The sequence below is a fragment of the Sander lucioperca genome, chromosome 8 (assembly GCF_008315115.2).
Source record: "Sander lucioperca isolate FBNREF2018 chromosome 8, SLUC_FBN_1.2, whole genome shotgun sequence".
Lineage (NCBI taxonomy): Eukaryota > Metazoa > Chordata > Actinopteri > Perciformes > Percidae > Sander > Sander lucioperca.
This window is the reverse complement of record NC_050180.1, coordinates 33939885-33956440: the sequence shown is the minus strand read 5'-3', so window position 1 is coordinate 33956440 and position 16556 is coordinate 33939885. Positions and strand designations below refer to the sequence as shown.

Sequence of the window (16556 nt, the reverse complement as noted above, 5' to 3'; positions counted from 1 at the left end):
CTGTAATTTTCAATGGGGCTTTAATCGATCAATAAATGTGTAGATGAGCCTGGAGGATCAGGGATCTGTTGTGGATTTAGTTTTTGTTTTATGGATTTGTTATTTCGGACTTTGAACGAGTGTTTTGCATGATATCATGTCATCTGTCTCCTTCACTTGCCTTCCGGGTCAACTTTACATGTTCATTTTTTGTCAGCACAGACCTTTATTTTGTAGATAATGGGCTAAAAAAAAAAAAAAGACATATATGTATTTATTGGACTTCTGTTGCATTTGAGGTGCAGTTATCGATTATTTTATGAAAAGAAGCTGTCACATTTTTTCTCTTTTGTAAAGTTTCTGTTGCTATATAATGTTCTAATTTATACTCTGTTGTTGCTATATGACAAATAAACGATTTGTTGACTACCAGCGATGGTCTTTGAATCATCAGCACAGAATATCAATACTCGGCTGCAGATTTCAGTCGGAACTTGTGCATTGCAAGAATCTTTTAAGCTACAGCTTCTCCTAGTGGCCCAATGAGATGATGAAGGGAAACACTTATATTTTATTTTATTGGCCATTTCATCATGAAGACAACCCCATTTTATATTCAGATAAATGTGTGCTGTACTACAGTCAGGGGTGGGGTGGCACAGAGGGGACCAATAATCAATCGGGGATTTTTATCAGAATACAGCATATAAAATCTGCTAAGAAATATAGGAAATATTGGATAGGATAGAACAACATAATGTAATTCTGCTAAATAAAAACGTAACATTCATTATTATATTCACTTGTTGAAAAGATTGTACTTCAGAATAAAAACAAAACACATTTTCTATGAGCTCAGTCTGCCATGGTATCAGAATTTTGGTTAGTCACCATGGAAACAATAACTTGTCATGTGACACGGGCTGGGAAAATTGGCAGAACAGGCAGCCAAGTGACAGTACTCTGATCCAATGGAAATCACAATTGTCCCTAACCCCTTACTTATATTTAGACAAACTGAAAGCAATTTACTTGAAGTTTATTTCAGAACAAGCATTCAAATTTAATGGCACAAGAAGAATCTTAAAAGAACTATATTTCACAGTTGTAATCACATCAATGTGACAAAAAAAAAAAGGCCAAGTAGGAGAACCAAGAACCACTTTGTTGTGCTTTCAGAAATGCAGGCGTACTAACTGGTCAGTTCTGTAGATGCTCATGGTTCTCGTTCATGTTTAAGAAAATACACTGAGTGAGCGGGAGAAATAGAAAGCTCCGTAAAACTGTAATGGAAACATCAGTCCCGTTGTGCGTATACATTCCTGGTAATGTATAGTTGAAGCTGTAGTTTGTGACTTTGTACTGGAAAGTGGCGCTTCAGTTTTCCACAGTGTTTTAAATACTGACCATTGAATACGCACGTCTTTTACACGGTACACAACAATTACAAGCCAAATACAATCATACAACTGTGTGACTGGTCATTACCTGCAAGATGTCAAATAGCTGCACACTCAACAGGAATCATTAGAAGAAATAAAACTATACATAACAGACACCCTTAATGATCCCGAATGCCAAACACGGTGACGGCTATTTTCCAAGCACATACACTAGGGCTGCACAATATATCGGTTTTTATAATCGCATTATCAACTGGTGCAATAACCATATCTCGAAAGGCTGCGACATATCGCGAAAGACACTTAGAGATATTTTTGTATTAGTTGAAAGAAAATATGAGTAGAAACTGCGCTTGAAAATGTACTGTAACTGTCATTCTTCATTTAGTGCTGCCTTTTATGTTCAATTTCTTCAATAAAACAACGTTGGAAATGATTTCCTTTTTACTTGTTTTAAATTCAACAAGCAGTTTGTTGTATTTCAGCAGAATACTGAAAGCAGCAGAACTGAGAACACTTTATCTGATTATTTATCGCAAATGATATCGTTATCGCGATATTCAACAACGTTATCGCATGTCGCATATTCTCCTCATATCGTGCAGCCCTAACATCCAATGATGTTTCTCTGTAAATGACGGCGCTCGTATACAGACAGGCACATTTCAAAATATACACAATAGTCGGAGGAATCACAAGAGTCGGACAGAGTTCATCAAATGACCCCACCATCACTGCCAGTCACGCCATTCGAATAAATGCTTTGACAGAGTCAGCGAGCGCGCTGCCTCCATGAGTCTGTACTGTTTAGCAGCGGTGAAGAACAATACCTTGGGTCTTGTCAGTCAGTACTACAAAGACTCCTCCTCGGATTCACTGTCTGTGTTGGGCTTTGTCAGGAGCTCCAGCTCCTCGCCGTCCTGCCACACAAATCACACAAAGAGCCAATTAGAATGCATGCAGAGTCAAAACATTCATGGGTGAACTCAGTGGCGCCGGCAGCCGTTATCCTGTACGCACCGTGCGTACTAGAGCCCGACCGATATATCAGAGGGCCGATATTGGGCATTTTCCAAACTATCGCTATTGGCATTTATAATGGCCGATAAATTCATATTTAAAAAATAAAAATGGAGGAAACCCCCTTCAACCATGTTCTGAGTGTTGGCGTTGCATAGTTTGTCCTCCAGAGGGCGCTCTACGACGTCCCAACACTGATTTTTTTTGGTGTTATTGTGTTTTTGTTCAAGGACTTTAAGTTTCATATCTTAAGTTTGTATTTTTATACATTTTATTTATCAGAACTTTAATATATTTTGATGTTCCTATGTTCTGTTGTGACAATAGAACAAACTGCATTATCATATTATTTTTGTGAGGACTCATAAATAACTAAAAATAACTAATGTTAGGGAATTGTGTTTATGTTTTGAAACGCGTTTCTGGATTTTTTTGCAAAATATATATCGGCCGATATATCGGAATATCGGATTTTTAAATCACCAAATATTTGTATCGATATCGGCCTTAAAAAGCCTTTATCGGTCGGGCTTTAGTGCGTACATTTGTTTCTTCTGTGAGACATGCAACATGTCTAATGATAGCAATGTGTTAATGTGCACAGGAGCAGCAGCCGACAGCAGCTCTGTTCTGCTCTCTGCTCTGTTCACAGTTATCATTTTCTCATTAATTACACCTTATTTCCCCAACAACCCATCCGCTATTAATCACAATGTTCATTTTTAGGACTCCGTTCGTAGATAGATGGTTGCTATGGACACTGAGTATCGCTGAGACGGAGCTATAGCATGGTGTTTGAATCATGTGTGGACATAATTACGGCGGTTATGAGGCTTCTCCCGTTTTTGATCATACTGGGGACATGAGAAATCATGTTATTCATATCTCCGTACAGGCTCGCTGACAGCTGTCTGCTCTGAGCTCATCCACCTCTCTCTCTCTCTCACAAAACACTCTTACAAACACTGGTCATTGTGATATGATAAAACTACGCTAGGAGCACACTCTCGTACACATTAAATATTTTAAGAACAGCTCATTTCTGGTGCAGTAAACTGCTTCAGCGGGCGGGCAGTTCTTGTGCGTACTATGAAATAGAATCCTGCCGGCGCCACTGGTGGGAACTTTAATTAGGGCTGCACGATATGAGGAAAATATGTGATAACGTTGTTGAATATGGCGATAACGATATAACTTGCGATAAAATAAACAGATATTAAAGTGTCCTCAGTTCTGCCTTTCTGCTGCTTTCAGTCTTCTGCTAAAATACAACAAACTGCTTGTTGAATTTAAAACAAATGAAAGGAAATAATTTCCAACTTTCTTCTATTGAACAAATTGGACATCGAATTGAACATAAAAGGCAGCACTAAAAAAAGAATGACAGTTACATTTTAAAGTTTTCTACTCATATTTTCTACGACTAACATACCTCAGAGTGTCTTTTGCGATATGTTTATTGCGCTAGTTGATATCGCCATGACAATAAAAGAACGATATATTGTGCAGCCCTAACTTTAGTAATCCTTCTTGGGGAAATTCATTCTGTTTGTTTTTTGTTTTTTTAATCACACACACACACACAGGAACTACACACACATGTGTATGCATTGGTGATAGCAGTTGTTAGCGAGCAGTGGAGGTTTTTGGTGCCTTGCTCAAGGGCAGGCAGTGCCAGGAGGTGAACTGGGACTTTTCCAGCTACCAGTCCACACTCCGTACTTGGTCCGTGTGGGGACTAGAACCCGCGACCCTTTCGGTTCCCAAGCCAAGTCCCCACAGACTGAGCTACTGCAACTAATCCAGTGGACAAACCTGCATACACAAAGGTATCTTAGTCTGGATCAACGTAGTACTTTTCCAGGATAAAGCTTGACGTCCAGCTTTGCTTGTAAACTTCCTCTCCCTGTATGTTGCCGTTCTGAAACTCCCTTCGCTTTGGGAAACAACAACAAACTTTGAGCTAGCAAGCTACAGGCTGAAAATGGCAGGTTTTGAAGAAAATTGAAATTGTGCATCAAGGCAGGCCTGCTTGGTTCTTTCGGGGAATGATTGTAAAGATTGACAAAGAATATGTTTAGGGCATTTCCTCTCTAACTGGGATGTTTTGGGACCGATTGGTGGGATTGCTGTGGACCAAGTACACACGGAGATACACTGGTAAGAGATAATGAGGTATAACCATGTATCAGCTAATTTAAATAGCTCACGTTACTGTATTGTGTCAACAGTTAACTTCATTTAATATTGTATGTGGCGTTTTCTTTTGCGGGGTGCAAATGTTCCACCAAAACAAAGTTCTTCCCGAGACTATTTAGCAGAGCCACCGCCCAAGACCATTGTGATTGGTTTAAAGAAATTGAATCCACCTACAGCATTTTTTTTTTTTCCTTTCTCCTATCCAAGAATGTATCTGTGGAGTAGCCAGACCTTACTCCACAGCGCTGTGGAGATAGAGCTGGCTATGTGAGACTAGCCTAACATGATATCTCACTTCATCTTATCTTATTAACGTAGTTATCATCACCAAAATGGTCATGGAAACTACCTCACAGTCCTGCTAACTGCCGTAGAAATCTGTTCTATTTAATAGCTTCCTCTTTCGAAATCCAATAGACTACACTAACCCTAATGACATTACGTGAGGTAATGCACCAGCATGAGTCTGAATGCTGTTTTCATAGCAGGGAATTGGGTTTCCTCCTGCACTGAAGAAATCACATTAGAGAGAAAGGAGAGCCGAGTTCCCTACAGAGAGCTTGGTGTGTGTGTGTGTGTGTGTGGGAGGGAAAGGAAGAGGCTTTACATGGAGGTGAGTTGAGCGAAGCGGTTTGCTCCCTACCCCTCTGGACCTCTCGAACACCTCCCCGTTGATGACCCGCAGTTTTTCCTGCTGCAGGCTGTATTCCAGGTCCTTGGGCCGGCTGGCGTTGTAGATGAAGATGGCCAGCAGGACTATGGGAGCCTGGAGGAAGAAGTCCAGCGAAGGGCGGAAGTCGAAGAGGAAGAGGGAGAGGGCGGTGACCAGGACCGTGTTGATCTGGCCCGTCAGCACGTGGAACATGTTGTCTCTGAATTTCAAGATGAAGGCCACAGATAAACCCAGGGCAGCTGAGGAGAAGACAGAGAAGTGTGGGACTTTTTTCAAATGTGCACTTCATGATGTTTATTGATTTGAATATCTCTGCAGCTTTTATTTGGAGACTGTCCTTACCATATAAACAACAGCATTATCTATTTGCTCAAAAGCTTAAAATGACCACCTGACAAGTGGCCTCCAGTAAGTAATGCAAGAGGTTTAAAAATTAGGACAGCAAAAAAATGTCTGTGTGTTCAACAAAAATGAAAGCACTGGTTGTCGTTTATATTTAGTAGCTAGGCTGAAAGTAGCATGATTAGTGGTGGAAGAAGTATTCAGATCATTAGAAGAACTAATACCACACTACTATATTTGTAATACCACAAATACTCTGTTACAAGTCAAATTCCTGCATTGAAAATGTTACTTAAAGCTATAGTGCGTAGTTTCTGTCGCCCCCATGAGGAATTCTAAGTAATGACAAAACTGTCGGAGCATCCACATGATACAAGCCTTCTGTGCCACCACCCCCCTCCAACGCAGTTGCTAGTAGCCAAGGAGGACACGGAGGATTAAAACAACATGGACTCTTCAGAAGAGGTCATTATCTTCACTCCAGTTTCTGCGCGGGAAAGTCGCCGGACGCCACAATCTTCTGAACATAGTCATACTGAGAAACACAGAGAGAGTTGTGTGGAGCTGATAGTCTGAATTAGCTTTGTAGCAACTCATTTTGGCAACGGCTTGAATGTAACAGACGTTCATCAATATCAAAAAGTTACGCACTAAAGCTTTAAGTAAAAGTATGTGAGAATCATCAGGAAAATGTACTTAACTCTTAATCCTCACATTTTAGAAAATGGCAACCGGGATGGGAGAAAAACGTGCTCTGGTTTATTGGCATTTCTTTAAACCAATCACAATCGTCCTGGGCGGCGCTAAGTGCCGGACGGAGCCACGGTGCCTCTGCAAAATAGTCTCAGGAAGGAACTTGTTTTGGTGGAACATGTTCAAAAGTAGTTTTAGTCGTGCAACAGAAAACTCAGATTGGACAGATAGTCTAGCTAGCTGTCTGGATTTACCCTGCAGAGATCTGAGGAGCAGTTAACCATAGTCCTCACAAATCCACCGGAGGTTAGAACGCCAACACAGAGAAAGACGAAGGAGACGGACATCCGGCCGAAAATGAGGGACATCCGGCGGAATTTACGGCGGCAACCGAGCATTCCCGGTAGTGGAACGTCGTGGATATAGACTAACTCACCAGTGACCAGCACTAGACACAGGGAGTAGACATTATGTCCATGCAGGAGGCCACAGTGCACAGCGAGGCCCCGAGCCTCGCTGCCGAGCCCGAGGGTCAGACCGTTAAACACCACGCCGAAGGCATACCTGCAAAAACCATAAAGCAAAGGACTGAGATTAGAACGGAAGAGTTGCATTTAGCCATGTGTCTTCTGCCTTGTTTTTTTTCCACAAGTCGCCTCTCACAATTTACTGTTCTGGATGAAGATGCTCTCCGTGAGCTGGTCTCCTTCTTTCAGGATCTTCTCGTTGTAGATGTTGGCCATGGCCGAGATGAAGCACTGGAGGAGGAGCAGGATGTGACCTACACCCAGAGACCGAAGCTTCTCCACTACGCTGTCCCTCCAGGCCTGCCCGGGCAGGGACGACACCCACGACGCACTGGCACTGTGGAGGGAGAGAGAAAAGATATGAACAAGGGGGGAAATAAAACAAAAACAACTGCGGCCAGACAAATCACTGCAGCCTGGAGAATCATTGAATTATAGGTACTGATGGAGGCAGGTCTTGACCAGGGGTTGATGTATAGACTCAATAAGGGAAGCCAAAACAAAACTAGTGTATATGTAACGGCATTCTCTTAACCTTTATTATTTCGATTATTTTAATTAGTTTATATTGTTCTATGGTATCTTCAGATATATTGTTCTGTCGTATCTTCAATACCACACAAAGGGGGAGGGGAGAAATGGACTTTTCAGCCCCTACCACCATTATATCACTTTGTCTGCTGTACACCTGACTGTCTTATAGGCTATATTAGCCCTCCTACACAATCTGGACTGTGGTCATAACATCTACATCTTATAACTTATTCCCGGTTATGTATTGTTCTTAAAGTATATTATTTCTTTTCTTCTTTGTCAAGCAATTCTATTATGTTTACATTCTTGTCTTTTCATAGTCATAGTTAATATTTAATAATAACCTAATGCACTGTTCAATCCGTGCACTGTTCACTTTTGCACTACCACCATTACACAGACTCTACCATAGCACCTTATCAGTGGTCAGTCCATACCAGACCTTTGTAATCACTTCACAAATTGTTAACTCTTTTTTAATATCTGTGAGTGATTTGTATGTATGTGAGATATGTGTGTATGTGTGTTTGTTGTGTTATGGTTGTCGAAGATACTGGATGCCTAAAATTTCCCTTGTGATGAATAAAGTATCTATCTATCTATCTATCTATCTATCTATCTATCTATCTAGCTACATCTATTTGTTTTAAATAGTTTTTTTTATCATTGTTGGTCTGCCTTGTTAATATTGCCTTGTTAAGCACTTTGTAAATTTGTTTTGTAAAGTGCTATATAAATAAGGCTAATATTATCTGGATCGCCCCCTGGTGGCTGGCTGCAGTATAGGTCATAAACCACAAACTAAAAAAATCAGAGTACACATCCAATAAATGTTTCCCAAATATGTTTTCTGTCATTTTAGGAAGTTCTGATCACACTGATGGAACTGACTTTTGTGATAGGTTTGCCTTTTATTGTCAGTTTTTATTGACAGTTATTATTAAAAACGGGATGAAACGTCATGATTGACAGCTGGGACTGACTCGTGATTGGTCGGGCGGGTGTATGGGCGGGACTTGGATATTGGAAACCGCGTCTCCACTGCCCGATCACTACTGCGCAGGCTCCAGAATCACAAGATGGCAGCGCCTGTATCTGGGAGATTTTGGCTTCACTTTTGTACAGTGGGAGGAAGTGGAGACGCGTCGTCCATCTTTATTTACAGTCTATGGTCTTGACAGGAAAGAAGAGCGCATGGAATAAAAGAGTAGATATCGCTGTAGTCTCGCATTGCCAGAACTTCCTCCACAGCGCGGAGGGAGAGGAGGGTCTGGCTAGTCCACACAGCCTTCCAGGATGGGAGAAAAACGTGCTCTGGTTTATTGGCATTTCTTTAAACCAATCACAATCATCTTGGGCAGTGCTAAGCGCCGGATGGAGCAATGGTGCCTCTCAAAAATAGCCTCTGGAGGGAACTTGTTTTGGTGGAACATGTGTACGTTCAAAGGTTGTTTTAGTCGGGCGAGAGAAAACTGAGATTGGACAGATAGTCTAGCTAGCTGTCTGGATTTACCCTGCAGAGATCTGAGGAGCAGTTAACCATAGTCCTCACAAATCCACCAGAGGTTAGAACGCCAACACAAAGAAAGAGGAAGGGGATGGACATCCGGCCTAAATGAGGGACATCAGGCAGAATTTCCGGCAGCACCGGAGCAATCCCGGAAGTGGAACGTCATGGATCTAGACTAATAGTGCTGGTTCTGCTGCATCTGTTTTGATCCCTTTTTTGTTTTGAACTGCTCATCGTGAGTCCGACAACATTTTGTGAGTGCAATGCTACATCGGTGAAGTCCTCTTTTCAGGGATTTCATTATTTCATTCATCAAGAATTCATCAAGTCACCTGCTGTTCCTCATCTGCTCCAGCAGCTGAGTGTAGAGTAGGCAGGAGTTGGAGGGGGTGGAGTGGGGGTTGGAGTGGAGACCTGGCACGGCTATGGAGTTTTGGCTGCTCCCCGATCCTGTCGTCAAGGAAACAATGGACAGGAAGAGGACAAACAACGCTGCCCACTGAACCCAGGACAGGCGCCTCCTGCAGGAAAAGGTGAGAGACAGTTTTTAGTTTCATCTGCGCTTAGTGTCGAGATCTTAAGGTTTCCAAAAGTATTACATACATGTATGTAGAATTACATTGTTATGTGTATACAATTATAAAGTGTGGTCTAGACCTACTCTATCTGTAAAAAGTGTCCTGAGATAACTTAGGTTGTGATTTAACACTACAAATGGAAAAAGGGCAACTTTGGAACAATTACAATACATTCGGTAATATTGTCCTACAGTGAGAAAAGCCCACCTTGAAGCTAGTGAAAGCAGATTTTCAGAAAAAAAAACGACATATAATAGAAGATAATAAATAGAAGATTTCTGTTCTAAACAAGGGACAATGCTTCATGGAGAAGCTACAGCACAAAAAAAAGGGGATGAGATAAAAATGTATCAGCAGAGCAGAGGCACACTGATCATCACCTCTGATCTACAGCCAAACTCCAAAAACATACACCCACAGGTGAAACTCGAAAAATCTGAATATTGTGCAAAAGTTCATTTATTTCAGTAATTCAACATAAAAGGTGAAACTAACTAACTATATTATATAGACTCATTACATGCAAAGCGAGATATTTCAAGCCCTTCTTTGTTATAATTGTGATGATTATGGCTTACAGCTTATGAAAAAAATGAACTTTTGCACGATATTCTAATTTTTCAGAGTTTCACCTGTAATCCTACTGAAGGAAAAAGTGAGAGACAAAAATGATAGTTCCATCTGTGGCATGATGTGAGCTGTGTTTAGTGTCGAGATCTAAAGGTTTCCAAAAGTATTAAATGTGTAGAACTACACAATAATGTGTATAAAAACAGTCTTGTATAAAGTACTTGAAAGCAATACTTGAGTAAAAGTACATGTACCTTAGCAGAAAATGTCTTTGGAAGAAGTTTAAGTCACCTTTTAGAATATTACTTGAGTAAAAGTCTGAAAGTATCTGATATTTCCTGTACTACGGATCCTTCAGTAAGTATCAAAAGTAACTTTCATATAATAAAAGTAAAAAATAACTTTGATTATGAACGTGATTGTGGCTCCCAAGTTAAAGGACCAAACGCTGCATATTTTGAGAGAAAAGCAGACATAGAATTTTTGTGTCTAACAAATTTCTGATTTTTATTTTTGGAGTAAAGAGTAACGAAGATGCTTATGAGAAATGTATCGGAGTAAAAGCAAACATGTTATTCAGGAAATGTAGTGGAGTAAACGTAAACGTTTCCAGAAATATAAATAACGATGTCAAGTACAGATCCGTGAAAAAAGCCTACTTCAGTACAGTAACAAAGTATTTGTACTTCGTCACATTTCAACACTGTATAAAAATGATGCGTATGATGTCTAATTTGATGAAATGGTTTACCAATTAAAAAGGGCAACTTTGGAACAAATTACAGTACAGTACATTCAGTAATAGTGTCCTTCAGTGTGAAAAAGCTCACTCTGACACTACTAGGAGCAGATTTTCAGAAAAAGAAAAGCTAAAATATTTGGTTAAAATAGAAGACTTGGGATAAAGGGGATGGGATAAAGTGTTTTCAGCAGATGCACATGCTCATCATCACCTCCCACCTAACACACACACACACACACACTATCCTACTGAAGGACAAAACAGTACAGGCTTGTCAATTGAGCCACTTACTTCAGAACAATCCTGAAGAGTACAGCTGTGGTCAGGATGACAAAGTTGGAGAACAACACCGCCATGGCCTGGGGACAAGAGGAAGAACAGCTTAGCTTTAGAGATTAAACAGCAGAGTCATATCAGAACTTATTAGCATTCAACACAAAGTCTTTGAGCAGGACATTTTGTAAAAGCTGGGAAGATATGATAAGTGAAATCTACATTTAGCCACAGTCTTTCACTGGATTAGAAGATTGTTTCAAAGAGTTAACGTTATGAGGGGGTTGAATAATTGGAATTTATGCAACAGAATTGTCTCCCTTTATTTGTACACACAATTTCCTTCAGGTAGTGGTCTTAAGGCTCCGACACACCAACCCGATTATCGGCCGTCGGACAGTCTGGCGAGGCCGGTGACTCGAGTCTGTTCGGTGTGTTCCGTGCCGTCGTCAGTCAGAGGAGGAGCCGTCGGCCTTCATTTTGGCCGATTTGACTTGTTGAATCGGCCAGTGGGCAGTCGGACTCAATGACCAATCTGATTGGTGGAGTGCTAGCCCTTGCCTAGCGAATCAGTGCTTCTTCCACATGAAGAAGCCCGAGAGCTGACAACGGCAGTATCTACTTATTACTAGCCATCGTATTTTCTTCCATTCAGCGAGTAATGACAACAACGATCCTTCTTGACTACTATCAACACTCTCTGATGAAAACAATGACTGACGACAGCGTGCTCTGTGTTTACTAGGTCTAGAGAGATGTTCCGTCATTTACGGTTTTCATTTTTTGGGCGACCATTACAGATTATCGCCGCCTGCTGTTATGGAGACGCATTACGTCTCGCGCACGCGCAGAACGTACGCTCAAGTCGACGTCGCTTCGGTGTGTTCTGAGGCACTTTTTTGAGAGACGGAAGCAGACTGATCAGTCCGACTGCCTTTCCTGCCGACGGTCGGCCGTCGGGTTGATGTGACAGAGCCTTTATAACTAAACATTGAAGCTGAACTGACAGGCTGCAGGTAGGTCATCACGTAGAAGATGATGAGGTTGTCGAGGAAGTAGAGGAAAGCCGGGATGGCCCACTTCAGGGAGTTGAGGAAGGAGGCGCTGGAGGAACAGCCAAGCTCTCTGCGGGATCGTCCCTCTGAAGAAACAGACAAAAGGAGCGAATAAACACACCTTACCATCACACTCAGACAGACCAGACAGACAACACACACACACACACACACACACACACACACACACACACACACACGAGCTGGGCGATATGGAGATATCAACGCAATATTGTACAAAATGAGATTTTTGATAAATAACCACCAATAATGTGGATACAATGACTAAGTGGGTAAAGGCAAATAATAAAACAGCTAGAACAGTCATATGTCATGTTCACTTTATACGATATCCAAAATGTAAGACCATATCTAGTCTCATATATTGATGTCGATATAATATCGATATATTGCCCAGGCCTAAAACGCACGCGCATGCACGCACGCACGCACGCACGCATGCACGCACGCACGCACGCACGCACGCACGCACGCATGCACGCACGCACGCACGCGGGTAGTTAGGGCAGTAGAGAATTTGTTGAGCCTTGCAGGTGACACGCTTACAATAGATATTCTGCACCCCGATCACCTTATCTGCCACTTTGACCAGCCAATGGAAGACTGCCACACCAAGTCACCATGCAAAACATGAGGACAGACTCAATAAAACACTGGTAAAACCAAGTCATAAAAACATAGCACACATTGAAGGATTTCATTTTTCTTATAAAGAAAAGCCTCTGAAAAGCTGGACTTGTTTTTAACAAACAGCGTTGGTGTGGGGTTCAAAACTAAATGTATATATACTAACGTTGGTTAGTTGCCATGGTACTAACATTACCGTGACAACTACCAGCAACGGGCAGCGTCTACATGCTGCCTCCTGTTTACCCTCGGCGTGCACATGCCCAGTATACGAGAATGTTGATGAGATATTTTGGTTTGGGCGTGTCAGTTCAAACGCAGATTAGTCCTTCTACTGGAGCTACAAACAGTTGTGTGCACGGAGATCGCTTTTGGCTCAAAACTCCGCATGGAAACCAAAAACGTAGCAATGTAAATGTAACCTGAGAAACAATCTCAACATGTTTGTGGAACAAACACGCTGTGACTTCAAAGTTTACCTTGGACTATGACCCTGACCGACATAGCCAGGCAGAAGAGCAGTTTGAGCGCCTCAGCAAGGAGATTGACGGACGCAGGGAGGAAGTCGTACTTGTTCTCTGCAAATTAAGCACAAACAAAGAGACGCGGTGAACAAGATGTTCTGTGGAATGCACTGAAAAACATTACAACCGTTTTCACAGCATGTCGTTCAAATGTGTGCTGACTTGAAGACAGGCTTAGCACATCATGTTAACTCTCTCCGTGGGGAAACAAACCAGAATTTGCAGAGAATTTGAGCAGCAGGATGCGACTGGTCCCCAGAGTTACGAAGCCCATGCCGAGGGCCAGAGTGTAGGCCGACGAGCGGGAGCACATCCTGGTGCAGGACTGGCAGCACACCATGGCTAGGACTGGAGGTGGAAGCAGTCAAACCTGTTGTAACACAAGCACAGACACACACATTGCTAGTATCAGACCGGTGCTCAGTATCTCAGAATACTGAGATCACTGAGTTTATTTTCCACAGCTCAAAGTAGGGCTGCACAGTAGAACTGGACAATATATTGATATTATATCGATATCGTGATATGAGACTAGATATCGTCTTAGATTTTGGATATCGTAATATGGCATAAGTGTTGTCTTTTCCTGGTTTTAAAGGCTGCATTACAGTAAAGTGATGTTATTTTCTGAACTTACCAGACTGTTGTAACTGTTCTATTATTTGCCTTTTACCCACTTCATCATTATATCCACATTACCGATGATTATTTATCTAAAATTTCATTGTTTAAATATTTTGTGAAAGCACCAATAGTCAACCCTACAATATCATTGCGGTATCGATATCGAGGTATTTGGTCAAAAATATCGCGATATTTGATTTTCTCCATATCACCCAGGCCTAAGGCACAGCATTTTTAATCGTCATAGCGATATCAACTGGCACGATAAACACATCGCGAAAGGCTGCGACATATCACGAAAACAAAACTGCACTTTAAAATATAACTGTCATTCGTTTTTACTGTATATTCAATTCAATCTTCAATTTGTTCAATAAAATTATGTTGGAAATGATTTCCTTTCATTTGTTTTAATTACAACAAGCAATTTGATTTTTTTTAAGCAGAATACTGACAGCAGCAGAAAGGCAGAACTGAGTACACTTTAATATCTGTTTATTTATCGCAAGTAATTCAGCGTTATCGCATATTTTCCTCATATCGTGCAGCCCGATCTCAAAGTTCATGTGGCTAAAAAAAATGACATTGGATTTTAGAATAGAAAGCTTTTATGTTAGACGTGTTTTTAAGAGAGTTGTTGATTCAATGATTGAACTGTGTAATCAGTTTAGAGGCGGCATGCTGCTGCTCTGTCCTGACTTGGTCTGCAGCCAGAGCCCTTTGGAAAGGTCTCCACTCACTTTTAATGAAGTTACTGTTGTCACAACAACTGTTTACCAGGAAACACCAAGCTCCAGTGCTTCAAGCTGAACAGGACGGTTGGCTGCAAGCCTGCAGGGACAGACTCTTAGTTTAAACTACAACATGTCCAGTCCCAGCTTCTCAAATGTGAAATCTTGCTGCTTTTTCTGCACTGCAAATTGAATACATTTGACGTTTAGAAACGTTGGACTTTTAGGCAGTTAGGCAGACAAAACACTTTGAAGACGTTTACTCGGGCTCTGAAAAGTCGTATTGGACATTTCACACTAATTTCTGACATTTTATGAAATACAAAATAATAACAAGCGAGATATTAATCGACCAAAGTCACATTTTTTTTCTTTTCAGAGACGCAAGTAAATCTGCGGACACTTGAATTTCCTGTAAGAATTGAACCCAACGAGCTCAGAGCTAGCATCCTCTGCACCACAACAACCAAGAACCGTCATGTTTCTGGGAATAAACACCGTCGTTAAAAGCAGTGCGCGTCTCTTAAACATTCTTACATGTACTTTCCTGAGAAAATCGTCAAAAAGATGTGAAACTGAAACAGCGAGACTTACTTGTTGTTCTTTTTTCCCTTTTTTCCTAGATTTGTTGGGAAGTGCCATATCTAAAGCATATTGCTCTTCCTGGTTGATCCGCGCAGGCGTACTGTCACAGGTGCCGTGTTGACGTCATCCCACACGCACTGCTCGTCCGTTTGAGTCCCCTGTACGCAGACTATCGATATAATGTCAATATATAGTATTTTTGTTTTGTTTCTTTAAATGTAGGCTTTTTCTTTAACATGAAATGGTATCTCATGTGCTGTGGTGGTGTTTTACTTTATATTACATTTATTTAGCTGACACTTTTATCCACAATAAACTTGCATTCAACCATTTAGATTCAACACAAACAACAGTGGACCATCTCCGGGGCTGAGTAACACAAAGACGTGGAGAAACAAGAAACTAATCTCTCATCAGCCTGAAGAGAAACAAAGTTAGTCTTTTCCTTCTTTTTGCGCTGAAAACCTCTTAAATATGCAGATAATCCATTACAACATCTTAAATGTTCAGATAATCTTTGAAAAAAACCTCAAAACCAGAGATCTTCAACCGGGGGTCCAGGACCCCTAGGGGGGGGCCTCCGAGTTACTGCAGGAGGGCCACCAAATTCTTGTTAATGTTTTAAAACCAAAGTGTCTTAACATGAATCCAACATATTATTATAGGTAAGGTAGTCTCTAGGGGTGGGAATCACCAGAGGCCTCACGATATGATATCATCACGATACTTATGTCACAATACGATATTATTGCGATTTTAAACATATTGCAATATTCTACGATATATTGCAATTTATTACCTTTTTTCCAACTTCAAATTTTTTCCAATTTCAAATTATGTCCCCAAAGGAAAATTTTGTCAACATCTGTTTTATCTAAAAAGATACATTTCTCTGTTCATCTCACTTCAATTGTATTGCTGCCAGTGGTGTAGTGGTCCCTGGAGAAGTGGGTATACTCTCAGTGTTCACCTTTTTTTTTTTTTTTTTTTAAAGTAGTCCAGAAAAAAGCCCTGTTTTAGAAACAGTGACATGTAAGACTATGATTTAGTTTACCCAAAAATCTGTCATTTCTACTTGCTCACTATTATAAAATGATCATGACTTGATTAGGAGCAGTTTGTAGTTACTACTGGTCACACAAGCAGCCTGGATGAATGTAAAATGTATTTATCATGAGGCAAACATGGTGTTATCTCTTCTCCTCTAAATGTGCAGTCATATTGCCACTGGCAATTTGCCAGTAGTTTAAAATAATGATTCATTTGGAAACCACCTTAAAACTTACCTCAGAATTATGTCTTCCATCAACTGGGGTGGCACACCGCCGCTTGTGTTATTTCTTCAG

At 41.0% G+C, this 16556-nt stretch overlaps 1 protein-coding gene across 2 annotated transcripts; it reads right to left on the bottom strand.

The window, feature by feature from the left end:
* Positions 1-1001: 1001 nt before the first annotated feature.
* Positions 1002-15350, bottom strand: slc35a5 (solute carrier family 35 member A5). 2 transcript variants are annotated; one of them, XM_031300919.2, is made up of 10 exons: positions 15220-15350; positions 13484-13640; positions 13226-13324; positions 12051-12184; positions 11062-11129; positions 9213-9401; positions 6973-7173; positions 6746-6873; positions 5209-5513; positions 1002-2302 (listed from the first exon to the last, which is right to left on the bottom strand). In XM_031300919.2, exons 2-10 carry the CDS (start codon positions 13608-13610, stop codon positions 2234-2236), a joined length of 1320 nt encoding a protein of 439 aa, XP_031156779.1. In that variant the 5' UTR covers positions 13611-13640; positions 15220-15350; the 3' UTR covers positions 1002-2233. The 2 variants fall into 2 exon arrangements, with proteins under 2 accessions (XP_031156779.1, XP_031156789.1); XM_031300929.2 differs by having other exon boundaries at positions 5245-5513.
* Between the last annotated feature and the right edge of the window lie 1206 nt (positions 15351-16556).

Excerpts from the sequence above, each read along its gene's own strand:
- slc35a5 (XM_031300919.2), bottom strand. The coding sequence starts at position 13,610 with ATGGTGTGCTGCCAGTCCTGCACCAGGATGTGCTCCCGCTCGTCGGCC. Across the intron at positions 6,874-6,972 it reads TTCATCCAGAACAGTAAATT|GTATGCCTTCGGCGTGGTGT; the intron begins GTGAGAGGCGAC and ends TGGTTTTTGCAG. Across the intron at positions 5,514-6,745 it reads GTGTCTAGTGCTGGTCACTG|CTGCCCTGGGTTTATCTGTG; the intron begins GTGAGTTAGTCT and ends TCTTCTCCTCAG.